The 23,392-nt window shown below is 41.5% G+C and overlaps 1 protein-coding gene across 6 annotated transcripts in view; it reads right to left on the bottom strand.

Annotated features, from left to right (window-relative positions):
* Window positions 1-23,392, bottom strand: part of tub (TUB bipartite transcription factor) — a 337,531-nt gene that overhangs the window by 63,914 nt on the left and 250,225 nt on the right. For all 6 annotated transcript variants that reach the window (XM_073049509.1, XM_073049512.1, XM_073049510.1 and 3 more), the window contains exons 2-3: window positions 10,946-10,997; window positions 4,597-4,759 (exon numbers count right to left, since the gene is read on the bottom strand). In XM_073049509.1, the coding sequence (XP_072905610.1) occupies window positions 4,597-4,759; window positions 10,946-10,997 (215 nt within the window). The remainder of the gene's footprint in view (window positions 1-4,596; window positions 4,760-10,945; window positions 10,998-23,392) is intronic.

Genomic DNA, 23,392 nt, shown 5'->3' with positions numbered 1-23,392 from the left:
ATGGAAGGCCGGCAGTTGCCCAAGCTGTAAGTCTCCCCTCTCCATGCCACCAATGTTGTCCAAGGGAAGGGCATTAGGACCCATACAGCTTGGCATCAGTGTCGTCGCAGTGCAATGGGTCATTAAGTGCCTTGCTCAAGGACACACATGCAGCCTCAGCCAAGGCTCAAACTAGTGACCTTCAGATAACTAGACGAATGACTTAACCACTTGGCCACGTGCCAACACCTTTTTTTTTTTACTGAGGTGAAAATCATAGTTACTTATGAGATAAGGAAAACAAGTGGAAATGTTTTGGAGGACATTCATATTTCTAGGGAGGGGGTATTTGCAATCTTACAGTGCATCAAGGTGAATAAATCCTCAGGTCCTGACTGAGTGCATCGTCAGACCTTGTGGGATGCTAGAGAAGAAGTTGTGGAGGCCCTTACAGAGATATTTTCTTCATTGTTAGCCACTGGTGAGGTTCCTGAAGACCGTAAGGTGGCTAATATTGTTTCTTTGATTATAAAGATAGCAAGCACCAGCCAGGGAACCATTGGCTCGTAAGCCTGACATTAGTGGTGGAGAAATTCCTGGTGGGAATTCTGAGGGACAGGAACTACCAAATTTTGGATAGCCAGAGTCTGATTAGGAGGAGTCAGCATGAAAAATAGTTGATGAAACTGAATTTTTATTTTAATTTTGAAGAGGTAACAAAACAAGTAGATAAGGGTAGGGCAGTGGATGCTATCTATTTGGACTTTAATGAAATTAGCTTTATTGGTCACATGTACATCAAAACATACAGTGAAATCCATTATTTGTATCAAATCAAATTGGCAAGGATTGTGCTGGGTAACTTGCAAGTGTTACCATACTTCCTATGCCAACATAGCATGTCCACAACTCATTCACCCTAACCCATGTCTTTAGAACATGAGAGGAAACTGGAGTACTCAGAAGTAACCATGCAGCGACAGGGGGAACATACAAACGCCTTAGAGGCATTGGTGGGACTTGAACCCCGATTGCTGGTGCTCGAAAGTGATGCACTATTCACTACTTGTTGTCCAGCCCATGTAAAGACCTTCAACAAGGTCCCGCATGGTAGGCTGGTTGGGAAGTCCCATGGAATCCAGGGAGACATGGTAAGGTGGATTGAAAATTGGCTCAGAAGAAGCGGAGGGTGGTGGTTAATGGATGTTTCTCGGAATGGAGGCTGGTAACTAGTGGTATGCTGCAGTGATTGGCGTTGAGACCTTTGTTACCCATTATTCCTACAAATGATTTGGATGTGAATTACAAAGCAGGTGATGTGAAATTAGGTGTTATTGATGATTAAGAAGGTTATCATAGATTACAGGGGTATCTTCTTCAGTGAAGGAAGTGAACTTGCAAGTGGCCAGTAGATTTCAATACAGATAAGTGTGACCTGATGCACTTTGGAAAGTTAAACCAGGATAGGACTGGTTTAGCTTTCCAAAATGCATTAGCTCATGTTTATCTGTGCAGGGTACTAGAACTGCAATGGAACAGGACGACTTGGGGGGGGGGGTGGGGTAACAAGTGTATGGTTTGTTGAAAGTAGCATGATAGACAGGGTGGTGAAAGAGTCATTTAGCACACTGGCCTTCGTTAGCCAGGTCATTGAGAACAGGAGTTGGGATGTTATGTTGCAGTTGTATAAACCATTATTAAAGCCATGTTTAGAGTACTGTGTACAGTTTTGGTTATCCTGTTAAAGGAAAGATGTGGCTAAATCAGCGAGTGCAGAAATATCTCAAGATGGTGCCCGGTCGAGAGGGCCTGAGGTATAGGGAGAGGTTAGCTCTTTATTCCTTGGAACAAAGGGGAAAGAGGAGCACTCTCACTAGTGTTTAAAACTGAGGGGTGGATTGCAACAGTCTTCTCTCCAGGACAGGGAGACCAAGTCCAGGGGGCAAAAGAGAGGGGATGGTTTAAAAGGGACTGGAGGGATAATGTTTTCCATGTGGAGGGTGGTGAGGATGTGGAATGTGCTGCCAAGGGAAGTGGTTGAAATGGGCACAAGTGTATAATTTAAGAAGCACTTTGACAAGTACGTGGAGGGACTGGTCTTGGGAAATTGGGACCAGCTGGGTGGGCACCATAGTCAGCAGGGACTTTTCAGGATGAAGGGCATGCATCCATGCTGTATTGTTCTATGACTCAATGAAGATAAAGTTGGACTCTGAATAAAAATGAAATTGCAAACGTACTTCAGCTTAGCAGTGATTTGGCTAGGGAAAACAATTCTGCTGCCACAGTACTGTTATATAAAACAAATAATCGAAGGAAGAATAGATTATTGTTCCCTTGTGCTTGCTTCATCATCTAATCAAATTAAAGATCATGGCTAATCACTTACTTGAGCACTACTTTCCTGCAATAGCTGCATAACCCTTGATTCTCCCAATAGCACCCCTTGAATATACCAAGAGAGTGAGTTTCTTTAGCCCTGGTGAGTGGAGAAATCCTAAAATTTCCTGTTCTCTGGTAAAGAAATTTCTTTTTATCTCATTTTGGGACCATGTTGCCTAGCTTTAGACACAGCAGCCATCAACCCACCCGACCATATGAAACTAAACAAGGTTTGTAAGTTTCCATAAGACAGCCTCTCAATTTCCTCCAGCTCCAGACCCTTTTTGTCCTGCCTCTCGATTTAATCAATTTAGCAAACTGCTAAATATTTAGCCACAGTTTTGTTCCTACTTCGTTGCAGGTAGAATCCACACTCTGATATCGAACTCAGAGCGCCCAAGTTTTTATTCCCAAATAATTTTAGCTTTAAGGCAGCTGACCAGCCCAGGCCACTTGGGTAATCTGTTTTGAACTGTAGCTCTGCCATTAATTGTAATTTTCATTTCTGTTTAGAATGCAGCACTAAATGTGCCCTTCTTTTTTTTTGGGGGGGGGGGGGGAATAGCCCGACAGATCTGTGAACAAATATCACAGTCAATGTCAAGTCACAGAGGATGAGTAACTGTGGTTAACAAGATAGCAACTTAAATAAATAGGGTTTAATAACATTTTTTTTCCTGGAAAGAAAATGCACTTCAAAATAATTACCAAAACATCACAGTGAAATGATCTGAAATCTAAGTTACCTTCGCAATTAGAAGCGAAGAGATACTGACTGTCAGTTTTCTTTGACTGTATGGGGGTTTTCATCTCTCCCTGTTGCTGAAATACAATGGCTGCCTGTCTGCAGGATCAATGGCTGTGATCTCATTGTCATAAGTTACAGCGATCTGCAGTTATACATCAACAGATTCTAGAACCAGTGAACATTGATTTATTGTAAAGGACAGAGATTGGTTGGGAAATTTGTTGCAAATGAAGCAGTTTATCTGGTACAGCAGGGAAAGGTATCAAATTCTGATACTGATCCTTCCACCCATTTTTTTGTAATTTCAGTTCCAATAGCACATTACCTCTCCTGTTTACAACCAGGATGGTTTCACTTGCCTTTGCTGAACATGATTACAATCTTTCCTTGTACTATAGATAAAATAATAGCACAAGCTGTTGAACTTTGATTACATGACCTACACGACCACATGTTCTGTTTTGTTTTATTTAGGATATCCAACATCTGCAATTTTGTTTTTAAATTTTAGTCTGGTACTTGTTTGTTCCAGTCCCTGCTGTTTGAGAATAACCGCCGTCAATAAGCTGGATCTGTCTAGTCTTTAACAATCGCTTTTCCAGCGACATCAAAGATGGCCAGAGCTGGAAAAAAAATCAGTCCCTACTATTTAAAACCTCAAATGTTTTTGCATTTTGAAACATCAATGTAAAGTGGTCAATATCACTGTCAGCGGCAGGTTAACTTCTTCAGTAGGCTCAGTACAAAAGGCTAAAATTACTGTGATTAGAAATTACACCTTGTACTGTTGTGAAATAATAATTTAATAGGAATTTATACCAGGAACAGCGCAGACAATCTAATCCCATTATAACAAACTTGATTACGTATGTATCCTGTTCCTTCTAAAGGAACTGAGCAAGTCTCTGACATTAAACTTCAACCCCATGCCTTCAGGAACACAAACATCTGAGGTATTAAATAGAGGGAAACGTCTGAACGGTAGATTCTGTGGGAGTTTATTTGCTGTTGCTACAAATCATCTAATTAAGATTAACAAACAGACAGCAATGGATCATCCTTTATTAAAAACAAACATTCTGAAATTGAACTGCACTGGTTAGTACAATGATCACACACATATTTTTTTCCTTTTGCCTCTCTCACATTAGTACATCGAGGAATGACCGAGCACTGCCAACAAGCAGAGTAATAGTTCCACACCTGACCTTCAGTCAAGCTTATTTTTGACAAAAGAATTAAGGCAAGGAAGTAACACCAAATAAAAATGGAACAGGTGTTAAAATACGTGAACTCTCAAAGGCTCAATGGTCCAATTTAATGTAAGAGAAATGTATACAAAATACATCCTTAAATGCTTTTTTCTTCAGAAGCATCCACGAAAACAGCGAAGTGCCCCAAAGCATGAACGACAGATAAACATAAGAACCCCAAAGTCCCCCCCCCCCATGGTTTTAGCAAATCGCCAGCAGCTTGCACCTACTTACCGTGATAAATGGTGCTGCTGTTACTGTTCAGATAAGACTCGACTAGAGGGGCCTGCTCCTCTGACTGCTTCATCCGCCGAGCCCGAGATCGGCTGTCCACGTTTGGCTGGACCATCAGCGGCTCCTGGCGTTTTTTCTTCTGCTTCTGCTCCAGTAAGGCTCGCTGTGGAAAGCAAACCCCTTAGTTACTCAGCAACCTCGCGTAAACTAGTTTCAGTTTGACTGAACTTTAGACCAAGGAAGCGTCCGCTGCGGTGAACAATGGCCTATCCGCAGTGAGAGGCTGCGGCTCATCGGACCGGGGCAGTGCCAGGGCGGCCACAGGCAGCCAGACGCTCCCTGGCAAACGTCTGGCTGGACAGTCTCTCTCCGTCCGGAGCTGTCAGTGAACTCTCGCTCTGATCCGTCCAGGGATACCCCCGGGGTGCGCAATTCCCCTCCCATGACACCGAGGGAATCCCCCTATCCGTTCCCGGGACAGCTGGACCCCGGGGGAATGATGCTACTTCCTCAATCAGAAATTGCTTGTCTGAGTGAAGTATTAAAACGGTATTATAATATACGCTTAATATATTTGAATCAAAGTGATATTTATTATCACTGACCTTAGAAAACGTTGCTGTTTTGCGGCACCAGTGTACTGCAGAGACATAAATAAATAGATAGCCCGAAAAGAAGCTCATAGACCCTTCAAAGTTTAAAGTAATTTTATTATCAACGTGCATATATGTCACCATATATAATCCTGAGATTTCTGCTTTTCGGGGGGGGGGGGGGGGGGGTTACAGTAAATTCAAGAAACATGATAGAATTAATGAAAGACCACACCCAACCAGATGGACAAGAAACAAACCGTGCAAATACAAAAGAGAAGAAAAAACAATAATACTAATAAGTAAATAAATGCGCAATAAATATTGAGGACATGAGACGAAGCATTCTTGAAAGTGAGTCCGTAGGTTGTGGGAAAAATCCAGTGATGGGGCAAGTCAAATTATCTCCTCTAAAGCACCAGATCCTTTTATCTCCTCTGATTCAGGAGCCTGATAATAACTGTTCCTGAACCTGCTGGTGTAGATCCTGAGGCTCCTGTACCTTCTTCCTAATGGTAGCAGTGAGAAGAGAACATGGCTTTTGGGGGGGGGGGGGTTGGGTCCTTGATGATGGATGCCTCTTTACTGCAATGACATTCCAGGTTAATGTGCTCAATAGTGGGGAGGGCTTTACCCGTGGGCAATATCTATTACTTTTTGTTGGATTTTCTGTTCAAGGTTATTGATGGTTCCATATCAGGCTGTGATGCAACCAGTCAATATACTCTCCGTTACACTTGTTTAGAAATTTGCCAGAGTTTTAGATGTCATGCTGAATCTTCGCAAATTTCTAAGCAAGTAGATTCACTGCCATGCTTTCTTTGTAATTGTTCTTATGTGCTGGGCCCTGGACAGATCTCCTGAAATGATAACACTGATGAACTGAAAGTTGCTGACCCTCTCCACCACTGATCCCCTGATGCTCATGACCTCCGGTCCTGTCCTCCTGATGTCAATAATTAGCTCCTTGGTCTTGCTTACACTGAGTGGGAAGTTATTGTTGTGGCACCACTCAGCAAGATTTTCAATAAATCCCTCTCCTACACGCTGATTCGGCACCACCTTTGATTCAGTAGCGGTGTCATCAGCAAACTCAAATATGGCATCAGAGCTGTGCTTCACCTCACAGTCAGAAGTATAAAGTGAGTAGTGCAGGGGGCCAAGCACACAGTCTTGTGATGCACCTGTGGTGATGGAGCCAATCCAAACTGACTGGGATCTACAGGTGAGTAAGTCAAGGATGCATTGCACAAGGATGTATTGAGGCCAAGGTCTTGAAGCTTATTGATTAGTTTTGAGGGGATGATAGCATTGAATGCTAAGCTGCAGTCAATAAAGAGTTTTGACGTTTTAGTAATGCTTGTATAATTTTCTGATTTATATTATTTCCAGAGAAATATAAAAATCAGCTTTATATGTCCCCGAATAGCAGAGATGACTGTTTTGTTTGGGTTTCAGTTCCAGCATGTTCTTGTCCCCATTCTAACTGCTCTCTTTACCTGTTAAGTAGACACAATGTTAAAGGGTTGTGCAGAAGGAACAACTTCAGTATGTACCCTATCACAGATTTCATAGAAACGTAGAAAATCTACAGCACAATAAAGGCTCTTCGGCCCACAATGCTGAATTATCTAAGGTTAGCAATAGCCCTCTTTTTCTGAGCTCCATGTACCTGTCCAGGAGTCCCTTAAAAGACCCTATTGTATCCACCTCCACCACCACCGCTGGCAGCCTATTCCAGGCACTCTCTGCATTAAAAACTTACCCCTGACATCTCCTCTGTACCTATTTCCAAGCACCTTAAAACTATGCCCTTTCATGTTAGCCATTTCAGCCCTGAGAAAAAGCCTCTGACTATCCACACGATCGATGCCTCTCATCATCTTCTACACGTCTATCAGGTCACCTCTCATCTTTCATCGCTCCAAGGAGAAAAGGCCGAGTTCACTTAACCTTTTCTCATAAGGCATGCTCCCCAATGCAGGCAACATCCTCATAAATTTCCTCTGCACCATTTCTATAGTTTCCACATCCTTCCTGTAGTGAGGTGACCAGAACTGAGCACAGTACTCCAAGCGGGTCTGACCAGGGTCCTATATAGCTGTAACATTACCTCTCAGCTCTTAAACTCAATGCCACGGTTGACGAAGGCCAATGCATTGTATGTCTTCTTAACCACAGAGTCAACCTGTGCAGCAGCTTTGAGTGTCCTATGGACTCGGACACCAAGATCCCTCTGATCCTCAACCCTGCCAAGAATCTTACCATTAATACTATATTCTGCCGTCATATTTGACCTACCAACATGAACCACCTCACACTTATCTGGGTTGAGCTCCATCTGCCACTTCTCAGCCCAGGTTTTCATCCTATCAATGTCCCGTTGTAACCTCTGATAGCCCTCCACACTATCCACAACACCCCCAACCTTTGTGTCATCAGCAAATGTACTAACCCATCCCTCCACTTCCTCATCCAGGTCATTTATAAAAATCACGAAAAGTAGGGGTCCCAGAACAGTTCGATTCCTGCATTCCTTTCTGCAACTGAAAATAAATGCTTCATTTTTCAATTTCCAATTCTGATAAAAGGTCATGGACATGAAATGTTAGCTCTTTCACCACCTTTCTCTCCTCTCAGCTTCCATCATTTTCAATGTCTTGCTGCCTCCAACGGTCACCTCACAGCTTCTGTCTTCATTTCCAACCTTCCCTCCTCCATATGCCTGTCACCACTGCTCACCTCCTCTTCTGGATCCACTTGCTAGCTCCTGCCCCACCCCTTCATTGAGAACAAATAGAATAGAGAACCACAGAGAGTTAAAGAGCAGAATCAATGGAGCTAGTTCTTAGTATTAAAGGCATAGAATTGTTAGACAAAAGCCCTGGTTGCATTTTATTTCTCTGGCAGTATTTATGAGCATTGCCAGGGTCCCTGCGATGCAGGATGGCATTGACAACGCACACCTCACTACATGGATGCGATATGCGTTGCAACAAAAAAAATCTATTTTCTCAATGGCCACACTGGGAGACTGTGCATAGGGCAATGTGTATATCACTGCCAGTTAATCCTTGAGTAGTCACGTTGTTTTCATTCTGTCAAAATCCATTGCATCGTTAGAATAGATGTCACCTTGTAGGCTAATTGAAGGGCAGTGGGAATAAGAGGCTTTTTTTCAATGGATTATGAGCCACAGAGAGGACATGCAGCACAAACCACTACAGTTGTATCTTTATGGCACCATTCAAATACACACAGAAGCTTTGCAAAATTCCTCCTTATCTTGGTTAGCATGTGTAAATTAGGTGGTTTTCTATTATTTTCATATGGTCCTTTTCCTAATGCAACAGCATTTTTGGTATCAGTCCTGTTGTAGACTATATGTCCTAAGGTTTCCATAAGCAGACATCTGAATCATTCAGACTAGTAAGGTCCCAGGTTCAACCTGTGTGTGTGCTGCAGAAATGGATTCCAGCTTTGGTTGACCACAGCTCTCAGAAAAGAGTTCGTAAACAAAATCTGTTGGCGAGCTGGAATTGCTTGCTTGTAAAAGGGAAAGTGTACCTGGTCAAGTACAGAAAACTGTGCCAACTAACTGTATTCAGCCTCTCACTGTTTTGCTCTGAGATGCCCACCTGCTTCAAAAGGATGGCAATGATACTGGTGCCTCAGAAGTGAAGGGTAAGCTGCCTCAGCAGCTCTACCATAATGAGGTGATCTGAGAGATTGGTTATGGTTAGAATTAACTTCTGCTTGAGCATGGACCTGGGCCCACCACAATTCACCTACCACCACAACAGACATAATCTCATTGGTTCTTTCATCTACTTGGAACACCTAGACAACAGAAAAGCATATGTCAGGCTGCTGTTTATTTCTAAACTTGGGCTTCTATACCTCCTTCTGCAACCTGGATCCTTGACTTCCTCATCAAGGGACCACAACCAGTATGAATCAGTAATAACATGTTCTTCTTGCTGACAATCAACACAGATGCACATCAAGGATGCGTTCTTAACCCACTGTCTCACTCTGTATATACTCCTAACAGTGTGGATAAACACAGCTCAAACATTAACTGTAAATGCACCAATTACACCACGGCTGTTGGCAAAATCTTAGTTGGCAACAAGGTGTGCAGGAATGAGATAGTACAGTTGGCTTGAGTGGTGTATCAACAACAACATTGCCCTCAACATCAGCAAGATCAAGGAATTGATTGTGGACTTTAGAAAGGGAAAGTCAGGAGAATACTCACCAGTCTTCAATGAAGGGTCAATGGTGGAAAAGGTGCAAATACGAGTAAATCTGCAGATGCTGGAAATTCAAACAACACACACAAAATGCTGGTGGAACACAGCAGGCCAGGCAGCATCTATAAGGAGAAGCACTGTCGACGTTTCGGGCCGAGACTCTTCATCCTGACCTGCTGTGTTCCACCAGCATTTTGTGTGTGTTGGTGGAAAAGGTGAGCAGCTTTAAGTTATTGGATGTCAACATCTCAGACTTATTCTGGGCCCAGCACAATGATGCAATCATGAAGAGGGCATATCAGCAGCTCTACTTTGTTAAGAGTTTGAGGAGATTTGGTATGTCGCCAAAGATGCTTGCAAATTTTTATAGATATACAGTGGTGAGCACTCTGACGTGGTATGGTGACTCCAAGTAACGGGATCACAGGAGGATGCAAATGGTTGTAGGCTTAGTCAGCTCCGCACTACCGAGGACACCTTCAAGATTCGGAATCTCAACAAGGTGGCATCCATCATGAAGAACCCTGAGCATCGAGTCATGCCTTCTGCCATCAGGAGGGAGGTGAGGAGCCTGAGGGCCCACACTCAGTTATTCAAAGACAGCTTTTCCCCCACCCCCAGAATCAGATTTCTGAATGACCCATGAACTCATGAACACAAAATTGTTTTTTTTTTGTTTGTACTGTCTATTTTGTAATTTATAATTATCTTATGTCTTTGCACTGTACTACTGCTGCAAAACAACAGTGATGATAAAGCTGATTCTGAGCTTAGCAGTGAGCACTTTGTCAATATTCTTTGCCTGGGTTCCTGTATGAAAATATTAGTGATGACCAGTGGCCATGAACTACACTGCAGTGGTTGAAAGGAGATTAGCAGTAAAATAGACACAAGTAATTATTGATAAGATTCTTCAAATTGCCAAAACTATGCTTGACTTGGTACAATACTTGATGTGTATAAGGTTGGAGAATTACCTAACATTGAAATCCAATAGAAAAGTTGACTTTTGCAGGGATGTTTGAAATAACCCATCGGTGAAATACCTTGGAACAATTTCAGCAAGTTAATGCCCCTGATAAAATAACAGAGAGTGGAAGGAAAAGCCTGAAATTGGAAAAGGCATTAGTGCATGCATATCTATAAAATGTTTTGTGGATGTTTACAGCAGATATTAACACCTTTAAAACAAACACAATAACAGAAATACACTGTAGGTTGTGCAGTATCTGTGGAAAGCATAGAGAAGGTAATGTTTCAGTAACTGGAATACTTCCTTGGGTGTTCTGGCTGCAAATGCTGCCCAACATGTTGAGTCTTCCCAGTATTTAATGTTTAGATTTGCAGCCTCTTACTTTGTTTTGCAAATAATTTTGAAGAGTATAGCATTGGCCAACAGATGGTGTATTACAAATTAGCCACCGATTGACTCAAAACCAGATAGATTTCGAAGGGAAAAAGAAAACAAACACCGTTATGTATGGTATGTAAATATTTTACCTGTTTGTCAAGCTTCTGTTGTCGCAGGTTACTACCTTCATCATCCAGTACACTGTGAGGGTAAAAAGTACAAGTAATCAAAATATGTCTACTCGAAATTGACATTGCACATTGTGCATCTATTCCAAAAATAAACTTGTAAAACCATTGTTACTGTGCAGCTTATAACAAGCTGCTGTATTAGCCCTACTCTTCTTTCTACATTTTCTCTCTGCATTTCTTTTTACATTTCAACTAGAATTAGGTAGTAAAAAATAGCACAGAGGGTGAACAGCCAGAAGTCGTGGTCCATGTAGGTACCAATGAAATGGATAGGATGAGTGACGAGGTTCTGAATAGGGAGCTAGGAGCTAAATTAAAGGGCAGGACCGCCAAGATTGTGATCTCAGGATTGCTACCTATGCCACGTGCTAGTGAGTCCAGAACTCGGAAGATTATACAATTTAATACGTGGCTAAGGATTTAGTGTAGGAGGGAGGTCATACGGTTTTGGATCATTGGTCTCTATTCCAGGGAAGGTGGGGCCTGTACAGAAGGGACAGTTTGCACCTGAACTGGACGGGGACAAATATCCTAACAGGAAGGTTTGTTAATGCTACACGGTGGGGTTTAAACTTGGGTTGTGGGGGCCATGGGAACCAGAGTGTCAGAACAGTTCATGGAGAGGTTGTGGATGCAGATATTGGTAAGACCGCAGACAAAGTTAGGAATCAAAAGGTTGAGCATGGTGTGACTAGAGTCCTGAGCTGCATATATTTCAATGCAAGAGGTATCGGAGGAAAAACAGATGAGAGTGTTGAAGATGAGGTAGCTGGTTTACAAACAGAGGTATTGTGCAGTGAGGAGAGGTTGTTGATAGGGCAAAAATGCAGTCATCAGGTTGAGTTGCAAAGTAAAAGGTGGATGAGATTGAAAGGGTGAATACAGGACTGAAATTATTTGAAAGCACGCAGTATATGGAATAAGGTAGATAACCTTGTAGCACAGTTGCAGATTGGCATGTGTGATGTTATAGGCATCACTGAATCATAGCTGGAAGTGTATATCTGGGAGCTTAATGTCCAAGGATACACATTGTATTGAAGAACAGGCAGGAAGGCTGAGGGGGCGGTGTTGCTTTGTTGATAAAGAATGAAATCAAATCATTAGAAAGAGGTGACATAGGGTCGGAAGCCGTTGAATCATTGTGGATAGAGCTAAGGAACTGTGAGGGTAAAAAGATCCTGATGGCAGTTGTATACAGACCCTCCAAACAGTTGGCCTACAAATTACAGAGGGAGATAGAAAATGCATGCCAAAAGGGCAATGTTACAGTAGTCATAGGGGATTTCAGTATGCAGATAGATTGGGAAAATCAGTTTGGTGCTGAATTCCAGGAGGGGGGAATTTCTAGATTGCCTACAAGCTGGCTTCTTAGAGCAGCTCATGGTTGAACCCACTAGGGGATCTGATATTATGAACTAGATGTTGTGCAACGAACCAGAATGGATTAGAGAGCTTAACGTAAAAGAACCCATAGAGGTAAGTGATCACAATACAATCAAATTCATCCTGAAATTTGATAAGGAGAAGTTGAAGTCAGATGTATCAGTATTACAGTGGAGTAAAGGCAATTATAGAGGCATGTAAGAGCTGTTGGCTAGATTTGATTGGAAAAGAACACTGGCTGGGATGATGGCAAAGCAGCAATGGCTGGAATTTCTGGAAACAATTTGGAAGACGTAGGATATATGCATTCCAAAGAGGAAGACGTATTCTAAAGGCAAGATGACACTACCATGGCTAACAAGAGAAGTCAAAGCCAATATAAAGCCAAAGAGATGGCATATAACACAGCAAAAATTAGTGGGACATTAATATAATTGGAAAGCTTTTAAGAACCAACAGAAGACAACTAAAAACATCATTAAGAAGGCTAAGATGGAATATGAAAATAAGCTAGCCAATAATATTAGAGGATACTAAAAGTTTCTCCCGATACATAAAATGTAAAAGAGAGGTGAGAGTGGATATTAGACCACTGGAAAATGATGCTGGAGAGGTAGTAATGGGGGACAAGGAAATGGTAGACAAACTGAATACGTATTTTGCATCAGTCTTCACTGTGGAAGACACCAGCAATATAATGGAAGCCCCAGGTGTCAGGGGTCATGAAGTGTGTGAAGATAACCATTATTAGAGAGAAGGTTCTTCGGAACCTGAAATACCTGAAAGTAGGTAAGTCACCTGGACCAGATGGTGTATACACCAGGGTTCTGAAAGAGATGGCTGAAGAGATTGTGGAGGCATTAGTAATGATCTTTCAAGAATCACTGGATTCTGGAACGGTTCCAGACAACTGAAAAATTGCAAATGTCACTCCAGTCTTCAAGAAGGGACAGAGGCAGAAGAAAGGAAACTATAGGCGAGTTAGTCTAATCTCAGTGGTTGGGAAGATGTTGGAGCTGGTTATTAAGGATGTGGGCTCAGGGTACTTGGAGGCACTTGATAAAATAGGCTATAGTCAGCATGGTTTCCTCAAGGGAAAATATTGCGTGACAAATCTGTTGGAACTCTTTGAAGAAATAACAAGCAGAATAGACAAAAGAAAATCCGTTGATGTTGTTTCCTTGGATTTTCAGAAGGCCTTTGACAAGGTGCCACACATGAAGCTGCTTAACAAGCCACAAGCCCAAGGTATTACAGGGAAGATTATACCTGGAGGATTGTGGGCAGTTTTGGGCCCCTTATCTTAGAAATGATGTGCTAAAACTACAGAGGGCTCAAAGGACATTCACTAAAATGATTCCAGAATTGAATGGCTAGTCATATGAAGAGTGTTTGGTGGCACTGGTATTCACTAGAGTTCAGAAGAATGAGGGGTGACCTAATTGAAACCTATCAAGCAGTGAAAGGCCTTGAAAGCATGGATGTAAAGAGGACATTTCCTATGGTAGAAGAGTCTAAAACCAGAGGACACAGCCTCAGATTTGAGGGGTGCCCTTTTAGAATGGAGATGAGGAATTTATTTAGCCATAGAGTGGTAAATCTTTAGAATTCATTGCCACAGGCAGCTGTGGAGACCAAATCTATGAATATTTAAGATTCTTGATTGGTCTGGGCATGAAGGGATATGGGGACATGGCAGAAGACTGAGGCTGAGAGAAAAATTGGATCAGCCATGATGAAATGATTAGCCAAATGGGCTAATTCTGCTACTATATCTTATGACCTTGTGGTCTTATGGAAATGAGCTGTTTTGGACAATGTCATCCATGCTGACCCTTACGGCTATCTACATACATCCTATTTGTTCTTAATAGGTCCATATCCCTCAATGTCTTTCTTATCTACTGCATTTTATTAATATGGCTATAAGCAGATAGACTGGCGTCATTTCCTCCTAATTTGCTTTCCAGATAGTTCATTGGGAAAAAAATGTGAATGATAGTTTGTGATGAACTCGTGTTTTATTTCACTGCTGAAGGAAGTGTTTGAAGGTTAAGAAGTTAACTCAATGGGCAGAGCTCTTGACAAAGAACTTTGTATTCTCACTAGCAACAGGAGAGGTCTCAAAGGGCCAGAAAGTAGCAATGTTGTTCTTTTTTTTAAGAAAGGGAAAAATCGATTATCCAGGAAACTATGCATTGATGAGCCTCACATCAGTGGCATGTAAAATATTGGAGAGGATTTGTGGAGCATTTGGAATAACATAGCCTGATTATGGACACGCAGCGTTGGCATTGTGCTAGGCAGGTCATGTCTTACAATTTTGATTGAGCTTTTTGAGGGTGTGACAAATGTAATAAAGTAAAGTAAAAGTAAAATTGATAAGGGTAGGACAATGAATGTTGGTTACTTGGATTTTAGTAAAGAATTTGGCAAGATCCCTCATGGTAGGCATGGTGATTTGGCAGTAGATTCAGAATTGGCTTGTCTATGGAAGAAAAAGTGTAGTAGTGGAAACAGATACAACAATGACATTGAAGAGGCTGTTTGACTCACGGATATGCAGGGAATGGAGATATATGGATCATGTACAGGCAGAAGGGAATTAGTTTAGTTCAGTTCAGCATCATGTTTGACACATATATTGTGGGCTAAAGGGCCTGTTTCTATTCTGTAAAGTTCAATGTTCTGGATTCTTCCTAGATCCCAGACCAACCTCAAGCAATTCAGCATTGAATCACAGGAGACATTAATGACAAATTGCATGCAGTGTTAATGAACGAACTTCTTTAGGGTAAACGACTGCCCTGTTAAGAAAGTAGTTGTCAATTGTTATAGCATTTTCTGTATTTATTTCAGGTTTCAAGCATCTGTTTTTGGAGCTTTCTCTGACCCTTGAGCAAAGCATCAAGGTCAAAAGTTAGTATTTGTCTATGTCAATACACTAAAGGGATTTACAATCATTTTCAATAAGAACACAATTTCAGCTCAGTTTAAATAGAAAATAATTGACTATGTCAAGACTATTTCATTTATTATCTTTATCCATGATCAGCACATTCTAACATGAAAACCAGTGAGCATTCATCTCAACGACCAGTCAAACCAATTATCAATGTAAGGAGACAATGATATCTCATGGTATATTGAAATTTCTGTTCATTCCTATGTTGCATTCCCATGCTGAATGAGGCAGCTTCTACATTAAAGCATTCATTGACAATGCTCTAATTTCATTGGATGGATTTTCCAATGGGAAAGCTCAGGAGCATATACCTTCTTATCAGAATAGTTTTAATGCTCTCCTATTCTGTGCATTGTCTGAATTTATGGTAATTAAACCTTCATTCTTGTAATGAAAGTAAGACACTAAGGCAAACTTAGTAAGAGATGTTAGGCTCTGCACATAGAGTGAATGTTAGGTTGGAACAGTTACTGCTTTGTATTGTATAAATCAATTTCATAAGCTCGTAACTTCATAAGCTGTTCCAACAACAATTTTCAGTGGAAGAGCTTCTACATAAGAAAAAAGACTCGGGATACAGTTTCTTCTAAAATTGAAAAGGGAAACTATTCATAGAATCATAGTCATCGAATACTAGAGCAGAGAAAAAGGCTCCTGTGCCCCTAATCTGTCCTGAACCATTACCTGCCTAGCTACATCAACATGTACGCAGACCACAGACCCCCCCCCCCCATAACCCTCCCATCCAACTGCTGAAATCGAACCCGCATCCACCACTTCCACTGGCAATTCCTTCCACACTCTCACCACCTCCTGAGTAAAGAAGCTCCCCCTTTTGTTACGTTCAAACATTTCACCTTCTACCCTTAACCCATGACCTCTAGTTCTAGTCTCACATAACTTCAGTGGCAAAAAGCCTGCATGCATTTAACCTATCTACCCCTCATAATTTTGTATACCTCTATCAAATCTCCCGTCGATCTTCTATGTTCTAGGGAATATTCAACCTTTCCCTATAACTCGGGTCCTTAAATCCTGGCAACATACTCGTAAATTATTGCTGCACTCCTTCAATCTTATTTCCACCTTTCCTGTAGGTAGGTGACCAAAACTGGGCACAATACTCCAAATTAGGCCTCACCACCATCTTATACAACTTAAACATAACATCCCATCAACTGTACTCAGTACTTAGATTTATGAAGGCCAATGTGTCAAAAGCTTTCTTTACGACCTGAAATACCTGTGACACCACTTTCAAAAAATAATGGATCTGTGTTCCAAGATCCTCCTGTTCTACTGCACTCCTCAGTGTCCTGCTGCTCACCATGCAAGACCCACCATGGTTGGTCTTCCCTAAGAGCAACATCTCACATCAGTCTGTATTAAGTTCAATCTGCTATTCTTCACCCTATTTCAGTGGCCGGTCCAGATCCCACCGTAAGCTTTGCTAGTCTTCTTCACTGCCCACAACACCACCAATCTTGGTGTCATCTGCAAATTTGCTGATCTAGTTTACCATGTTATAATCCAATTCTTTGATATGGATGACAAACAACAATAGACCCAGCACCATGTATCCCTGTGGCACACCACTAGTCACAGGCCTCCAGTCAGAGAGGCAACTATCTACAACCACTTTCTGTTTTCTTCCATGAAGCTAATGTCTAATCCTGTTTAGTATTTCATTTTGAATGACAAGCAACTGAACCTTTTTGACCTACATTCGATGTGAGACCTTGTCAAAGGTTCTGCTTAAGTCCACATAGACAATTTCCTGGCTTATTCTTAGAGGCTTTCTTAAACAACGATACAACCTTAACTATCCTTCAATTCCTCACTTGTGGTGAAAGATTGTTTAAGTATCTCCACTAGGGCTCTGCAATTTCTGCACAGGGTTTGAGAGAATACATTGTCAGGATCTGGGGATTTATCCACCCTAATTTACTTCAAGACAGTGAGCACCTCCTCCTCTGTAATCTGAAAGTGGTCCATGAGCTCACTGCTACTTTGCCTCACATCTACAGACTGTGTCCACTTCCTGAGTAAATACAGATGCAAAAAATCCATTTATGTCCTTCCCATCTCTTTTGGTTCCATGCATAGATTATCACTCTGATCTTTCAGAAGATGAATTCTGTCTCTTGATATCTTTTTGCTCTTAATATATCTGTAGAAACCCTTGTGATTTTCCTTCACCTTGTCTCCTAGAGCAACCTCATGTCTCCTGATTTCCTACTTAAGTGTTCTCTTGCATTTCTTATACTCCTTAAGTACCTCATTTGCTCCTGCCTGCAAATGCCTCCTATGCACCTCCTTCTCTTTCTTAACCAGGGCTTTAATATCTTTTGAAAACCAAGGTTCCCTAAACCTGTTATTCTTGCCTTTTATTCTGACAGGAACATACAAACTCTGTATTCCTACTAGAAAACAACTTGTCCCAATCCACACTTGCCAGATCCTTTCTGATACCATCAAAATTATACTTTCTCTAATTTTGAATCTCAACCCGAGGATCAGACCTATCCAGAATTATCTTGAAACTAATGGCATTATGATCACTAGATGCATAGTGTACCTCTACACAAACTTCTGTCGCCTGGCCTGTCTCATTCCCTAATAGATCTAATATTACACTCTCTCAAGGTGGGACTTCATTGTACCGACTTAGGAAACTTTCCTGAACACATTTGACAATCTTTTTTCTATCCAGCCCTTTTACAGTTTGAGAGTTCCAGATACAGGAACAGCTTTTTCCCCTCTGCCATCCGATTCCTAAATAGACATTGACCCCTTGGACACTACCTCACATTTTTTAATATACAGTATTTCTGTTTTTTGCACTTTTAAAATCTACTTAATATACATATACTGCAATTTATTTATTTATTTATTTATCTTCTATATTATGTATTGCATTGAACTACTGCTGCTAAGTTAACAAATTTCATGTCACATGCCAGATTCACAAACCTGATTCTGATTCTGATAATATATTGAAAGTTAAAATCACCAGCATTCACAACCTTATGTTTCTTGCAACAGTCTGCAGTCTCTCTAAAAAAAATGCTCCTCTAAATCCCACGGACAGTTGGGTGGTCTGTAATATAATCCTATTTACATGGTCATACCTTTCTTATTCCAGCAACAGACACAAAATGCTGGAGGAACTCAGTAGTGTTCCTGCTGAGTTCCTTCAGCATTTTGTGTTTGTTGCTTGGATTTCCAGCATTTGCAGATTTTCTCTTGTTCGTGATTGGAATACCTTTCTGATTTTTCAGTTGTACTCATAAAGCCTCACCAGACAAACTCTCTAGTCTGTCCAGATTTTTTTCCCTGACTAGTAATGCAATCTTTAATCCTTCCCATTCTATAATGTCTAAAACAATGGAACTCTGGAATATTGAGCTGCTAGTACTATCACTCCTGTAACCAGGTCCCACTTAAGGCTACAATGTCATAATTCCATGTATTGAACCATGCCCTAAGCTCATTCAGCTTTCCTACAGTACTGCTTGCATTAAAATCTAGACAACTCAGAACATTAGTCCCACCAGGTTCAAACTTTCAATTCTTGACTTTGTATGTAGTCTTAACAACAGCCTTCTTCACAACCACTCCACATTGGTTTTGGCACTCTGGTTCCTATCCTCTGCATCTCTAGTTGGAGCACTAGGAAACCTTCCTGCTAGGATAGTAGACTCCCTCCAGTTCAGGTGCAAACCATCTCTTCTGTACAGGTCCCACCTTCCCTAGTAGAGAGTTCAATGATCCAAAAATCGGAAGCCCACCCTTCTGCATCAATTCCTTAGCCACGTGTTACACTTTATGTTCTTCCAATTTCTGGCCTCACTAGCACGTAGTACAGGTACCAGTCCTGAGATCACAATCCTGGAGATCCTGCCCTTTAACTTAGCACCTAACTTCCTGAACTCACTTTGCAGGACCTCGTCATCCATCCCACATTGCTACCGACATGGATAATGACCTCTGGCTGCTCATCCTCCCACTTAACCAGATTCGAGATGTCACTGACTCTAGCACCTGGGAGGCAACAAACCATATGGAAATCTTATTCTCATGCACAGAACTTCCTTTCTGTTCCCCTAACCAATGAATCCCCTATCACTATGGCTCACCTCTTCTTCCCCATTTCCTTTCGAACCACAGAGCGAGACTCGGTGCCAGAGACCTAACCTCTGTGAATTTCCTCTGCTAGATCATTCCTCCCAACAGCTGTTGAGGAGAACGGCCACAGGGTACTCTGCACAGGCTGTCTATCCCTTTCCCCCTCCTGATGGTCACCCAGTTACCTGTGTCCTGCACCTCGGATGTAATTACCTCCCTTTATATCCTGTCTATCAACCCATCAGCCTCCCGAAAGAACCAGAGTTCATCCAGTTCCGGCTCCAAATCCTTAACACGGTCTGTTAGAAGCTGCAGCTGGGTGTACTTCTTGCAGGTGTAGTTGTCAGGGACACTGGAGGTTTCTCTGCCTTCCCACATTCAGCAAGAGGAGCATTCCAGAACCTTGTCTGGCATCCCCACTGCTCTAAATGTGCAATAACAAACAACTAAATAATAAATAATGAAAAAAATACCTACAGCCTAGCCTCTCCTCACCAAAGCCTCAACTCTCCTCTCCAACACTGGCCCCTTCATACAATGGCTGCTTAACCTTACTTTTTTTTTACAGTGTCCTTTCCAAAAGTCTAATTATGTGCAATCCAATGTCTCCGACTGACCCATTCACTTCTTTTAAACTCTCTTTCCACCAAGTAATTCAGTATCTTCTCAGGAGTGTGCCCCCCAGCCCCCCCATCTCTCCCTCCAAGCAATCCGGTGTCGCCTGAAAGGAAGAATGAAATGCGAGAAAAAATTAAAAGGAAGAGATTATCTCCAAGGGGGTCACAACCATTTAAGACGGCAGTTAAAATTTAGCAATTTAGCAGGATGATTTAAAGAAACTGCCAAAATGAAGAGCATCATGAGGGACAGAGTCAGCCAGTTTTCAAGTTGTTGCATTGTCTATCATGGACCGCATCCACATGTTGTCAAAAGCAGTTACAATTCTTATAGAGCTTTGTCACTTTGATCTGCCGTTGCACCAGATGCCATCATGCTGGGATTCCCCAGGAATCTCTGCCCACCACTCGGGTACGATCTCAGGTCAGTCCTGGCTCAGGATAGAGAACTTTGTAGTGGCGACTCTGATGTAAAAAAGGAAGATTCTAAGCTTTTAAAAATTCCATCATTTCACAGGTTTCTTAATTAACTTTACATTGCATTTTAATCATGGGGATGTTATGCCTTCAGACAACAATAGTGCTGTAGTGATTGGCAGGTTTTACTACTGAACAGTCTTCAAAAAGTAGTACATTAAAATCAATGTGGGGACGTCAGTTAAATTAGGATCAATGTCCCATTGGAGATGTCTTCCATTATGTATACATTGTGAATGAGGGACTCCTTGTTCTAATGCAAGTCAGCAATGGATGGAGGTCATGACATTTTCATCATTTGCTGTCAGTATCAAGGATAGATTACTTTATTCGTCTATACTCAATAGGATAGAAAAATTAAAACAGTATTGTGAGAATCACAACTAGAGATGCCTGGTCCAGCTCAACAACATATGTAAGGTCCTAGAACGAGCTCTTGCAACCTTTACTTCATGAGATGCCATTTCTGTACACGATGGCGTAAATAAGAAGCATTAACCTTTTTTAATCTGAGAATTAATGGCCTTGGTTTTTATTTTGCTTTTTTTGCAGTTGGGAGACAATTAAAACTGCATGGGACTGTATGCACTTCATGGTCACTCTGCAATGATTGACTAAAATTTACAACAGCTAGTGGTAAGGACTCCCGTCCGAGATTGTCAGAGTTGTCTTTAAGTCTGCAGGTTGGGCTCCAGTGATGTCATTAAGTCATGATCTGCTGTCAAAGTGAGTGGGGAGCAGTGTGGCAAACCTGCAAGGCTACTTTTGCTGAAAGCTGTAGCAAGAGCTTAAAAAGTTCAGAAAGACATTTTTCTTTCCTTTTGGCCAAGAGTAGTTGTGGTGCTCAGAGCCTCGGTAGGAAACCAAAGAAATTCTCTCACCTGGCATTGATATCCCTTCCCTATCCCACAGACTCCAAGTTCAAAGTACGTTTATTATCAAAGTATGTATACATTCTACAACCTTGACATTTGTCGCCAAGCAGGCAGCCACGAAACAAAGAAGCACAAAAGAACCCGTAAGACCGTTGAACACCCAATGAGCAGAGGAAAAAAATAAACAAATCACATATTCAATACCCACAAGCAAACAGCGTTCTGAACTGAAGGCCACAAAGAGAGTCTAAGACCCACAGTTCAATGCAGAGCCAAGTAAATATTGCGGAGCAGTGAGCTGAGCTAGCCCGCCCCTAACACTCTGACTTTTTCAATCTGGCCCAGGGCCTAAAACTGCTGCTTTTCTTCTCCAGTAGTTCTTCCGCTACTCTTAGCTGCTGGCTCTGACTCTACATCAATCAGCCTTCCTTCATTTCCCTTTTGTCTTGTTTCCCCATGGCTCCCTTTAGTACACAGCATTACTTACTATGCTTCCTGCTTTGAAAGCAGAGGGGAGAGGCTAAATCCATCAATGACTTCTAACATTTGGATCACCTCATGTCAAAAGTCATATCATACTCAATCTTTATTACATGTATTTTAATTGTCAAGTTCTCACAACAGAGGTCATCTATAACTCACTGTTGAATGGAAATGGACTTATGGTTACATTTAGGAATATATCTATCCACACTTTAAAAGGATATAACTACGATTTATTATTGGTGAATATGTTTTTGTGTCTCCACTGCACTGCAAGTGGAATGCTACACAATCATACAGTGCAATTTATTGCTACACTGCATTCCAGGCCTGTCAGAGCTACTGACATGGATAACAAATTAATTTACAATTTTCCTGCTACAATGCAATGACTCATCCTCATTACTTGAAATATTCTGCCTAGTAAGTGTGTTTCTCTGAACTGTCACACTGCTGAAAGCATTTTGATGCAAGCTCCTTATTATGTTGTTTGCCATTTAGAGTTCTAATTGCAAAAGGAAATTACTTTTAAATTATAGTCATAAAATGCACAATATTTTATTTACTTTCTAGATTTAACTGCTGATGGGCTGAAATAAGAAAGAAGTTATTGACTTATCATTAGCTGTTCTGTAAGCTGTAATGACAATCAATGCTAACATGATTAAGGTATCCTCTGCTGGGTATTTGTATTTTGTTAATTTGTTGACAATTTTATACTGAAAATCTGACCTAATTGATATTATTAGAAAGCTTAAGGGCAAAGAATTACAAACACAGTCTTGTGCAAAACATACAATTATATTTATACTCATTCAGGATGGTAACATGGATCTAACTTTTAATCCCTCTTGGCTATTCTCCCATTTAATTAGATGATGGGTAATCAAATCATTAGCTCCATCTAATTTTGTCACCGTTGGTACTGTCGCCTTTCACAAATCGATCCACTTCAGTTTTGAACCTTTAATTCAACTAAGCTTCAGCAGCTTTTAGTTTGGGGGGTTGGATATTGGCAGGAGTTCCAGATTACAGTTAGTGCTTAAGTTTTCCTTTTCTTCAATCTCTCACGTTGAGTATGATGTTCTCCTAAGGGGTTGTCTGTTGGTGAATCCGGGACACTAAAGTGGATTCCCTTGATGGGGAACACCTGCTTGTGACATTGTTTAGCATCGGGAGGCTGATTCATGGGCAGCCTCTACATGGTCCTTGACAAATCAGGTCAGCGTCCAGTGGTATAGCGTGCAAGACAACTGGGGACCCTTCACTGCTGTTGTGTTCTGTCAGCTCTACTGTTGAGGTCTTGGTTGGATTGCTGTTTGTCTGGAACCTCCCCCTAGGTCTTGTCACCATGGGAGACTCTATCAGGAGCTGAACCCCAGACAACATCACTCCTGGGATGTCAGGAACTGACAAGCTCCTCTCCACAAAGACAAGGTGACTTACCTTGCATAAGTAAACAAGAGACACATGA

This window comes from Hemitrygon akajei, chromosome 6 (assembly GCF_048418815.1).
Source record: "Hemitrygon akajei chromosome 6, sHemAka1.3, whole genome shotgun sequence".
Lineage (NCBI taxonomy): Eukaryota > Metazoa > Chordata > Chondrichthyes > Myliobatiformes > Dasyatidae > Hemitrygon > Hemitrygon akajei.
The sequence above is the reverse complement of the archived record's forward strand: the minus strand, read 5'-3'. Positions and strand labels throughout refer to the sequence as shown.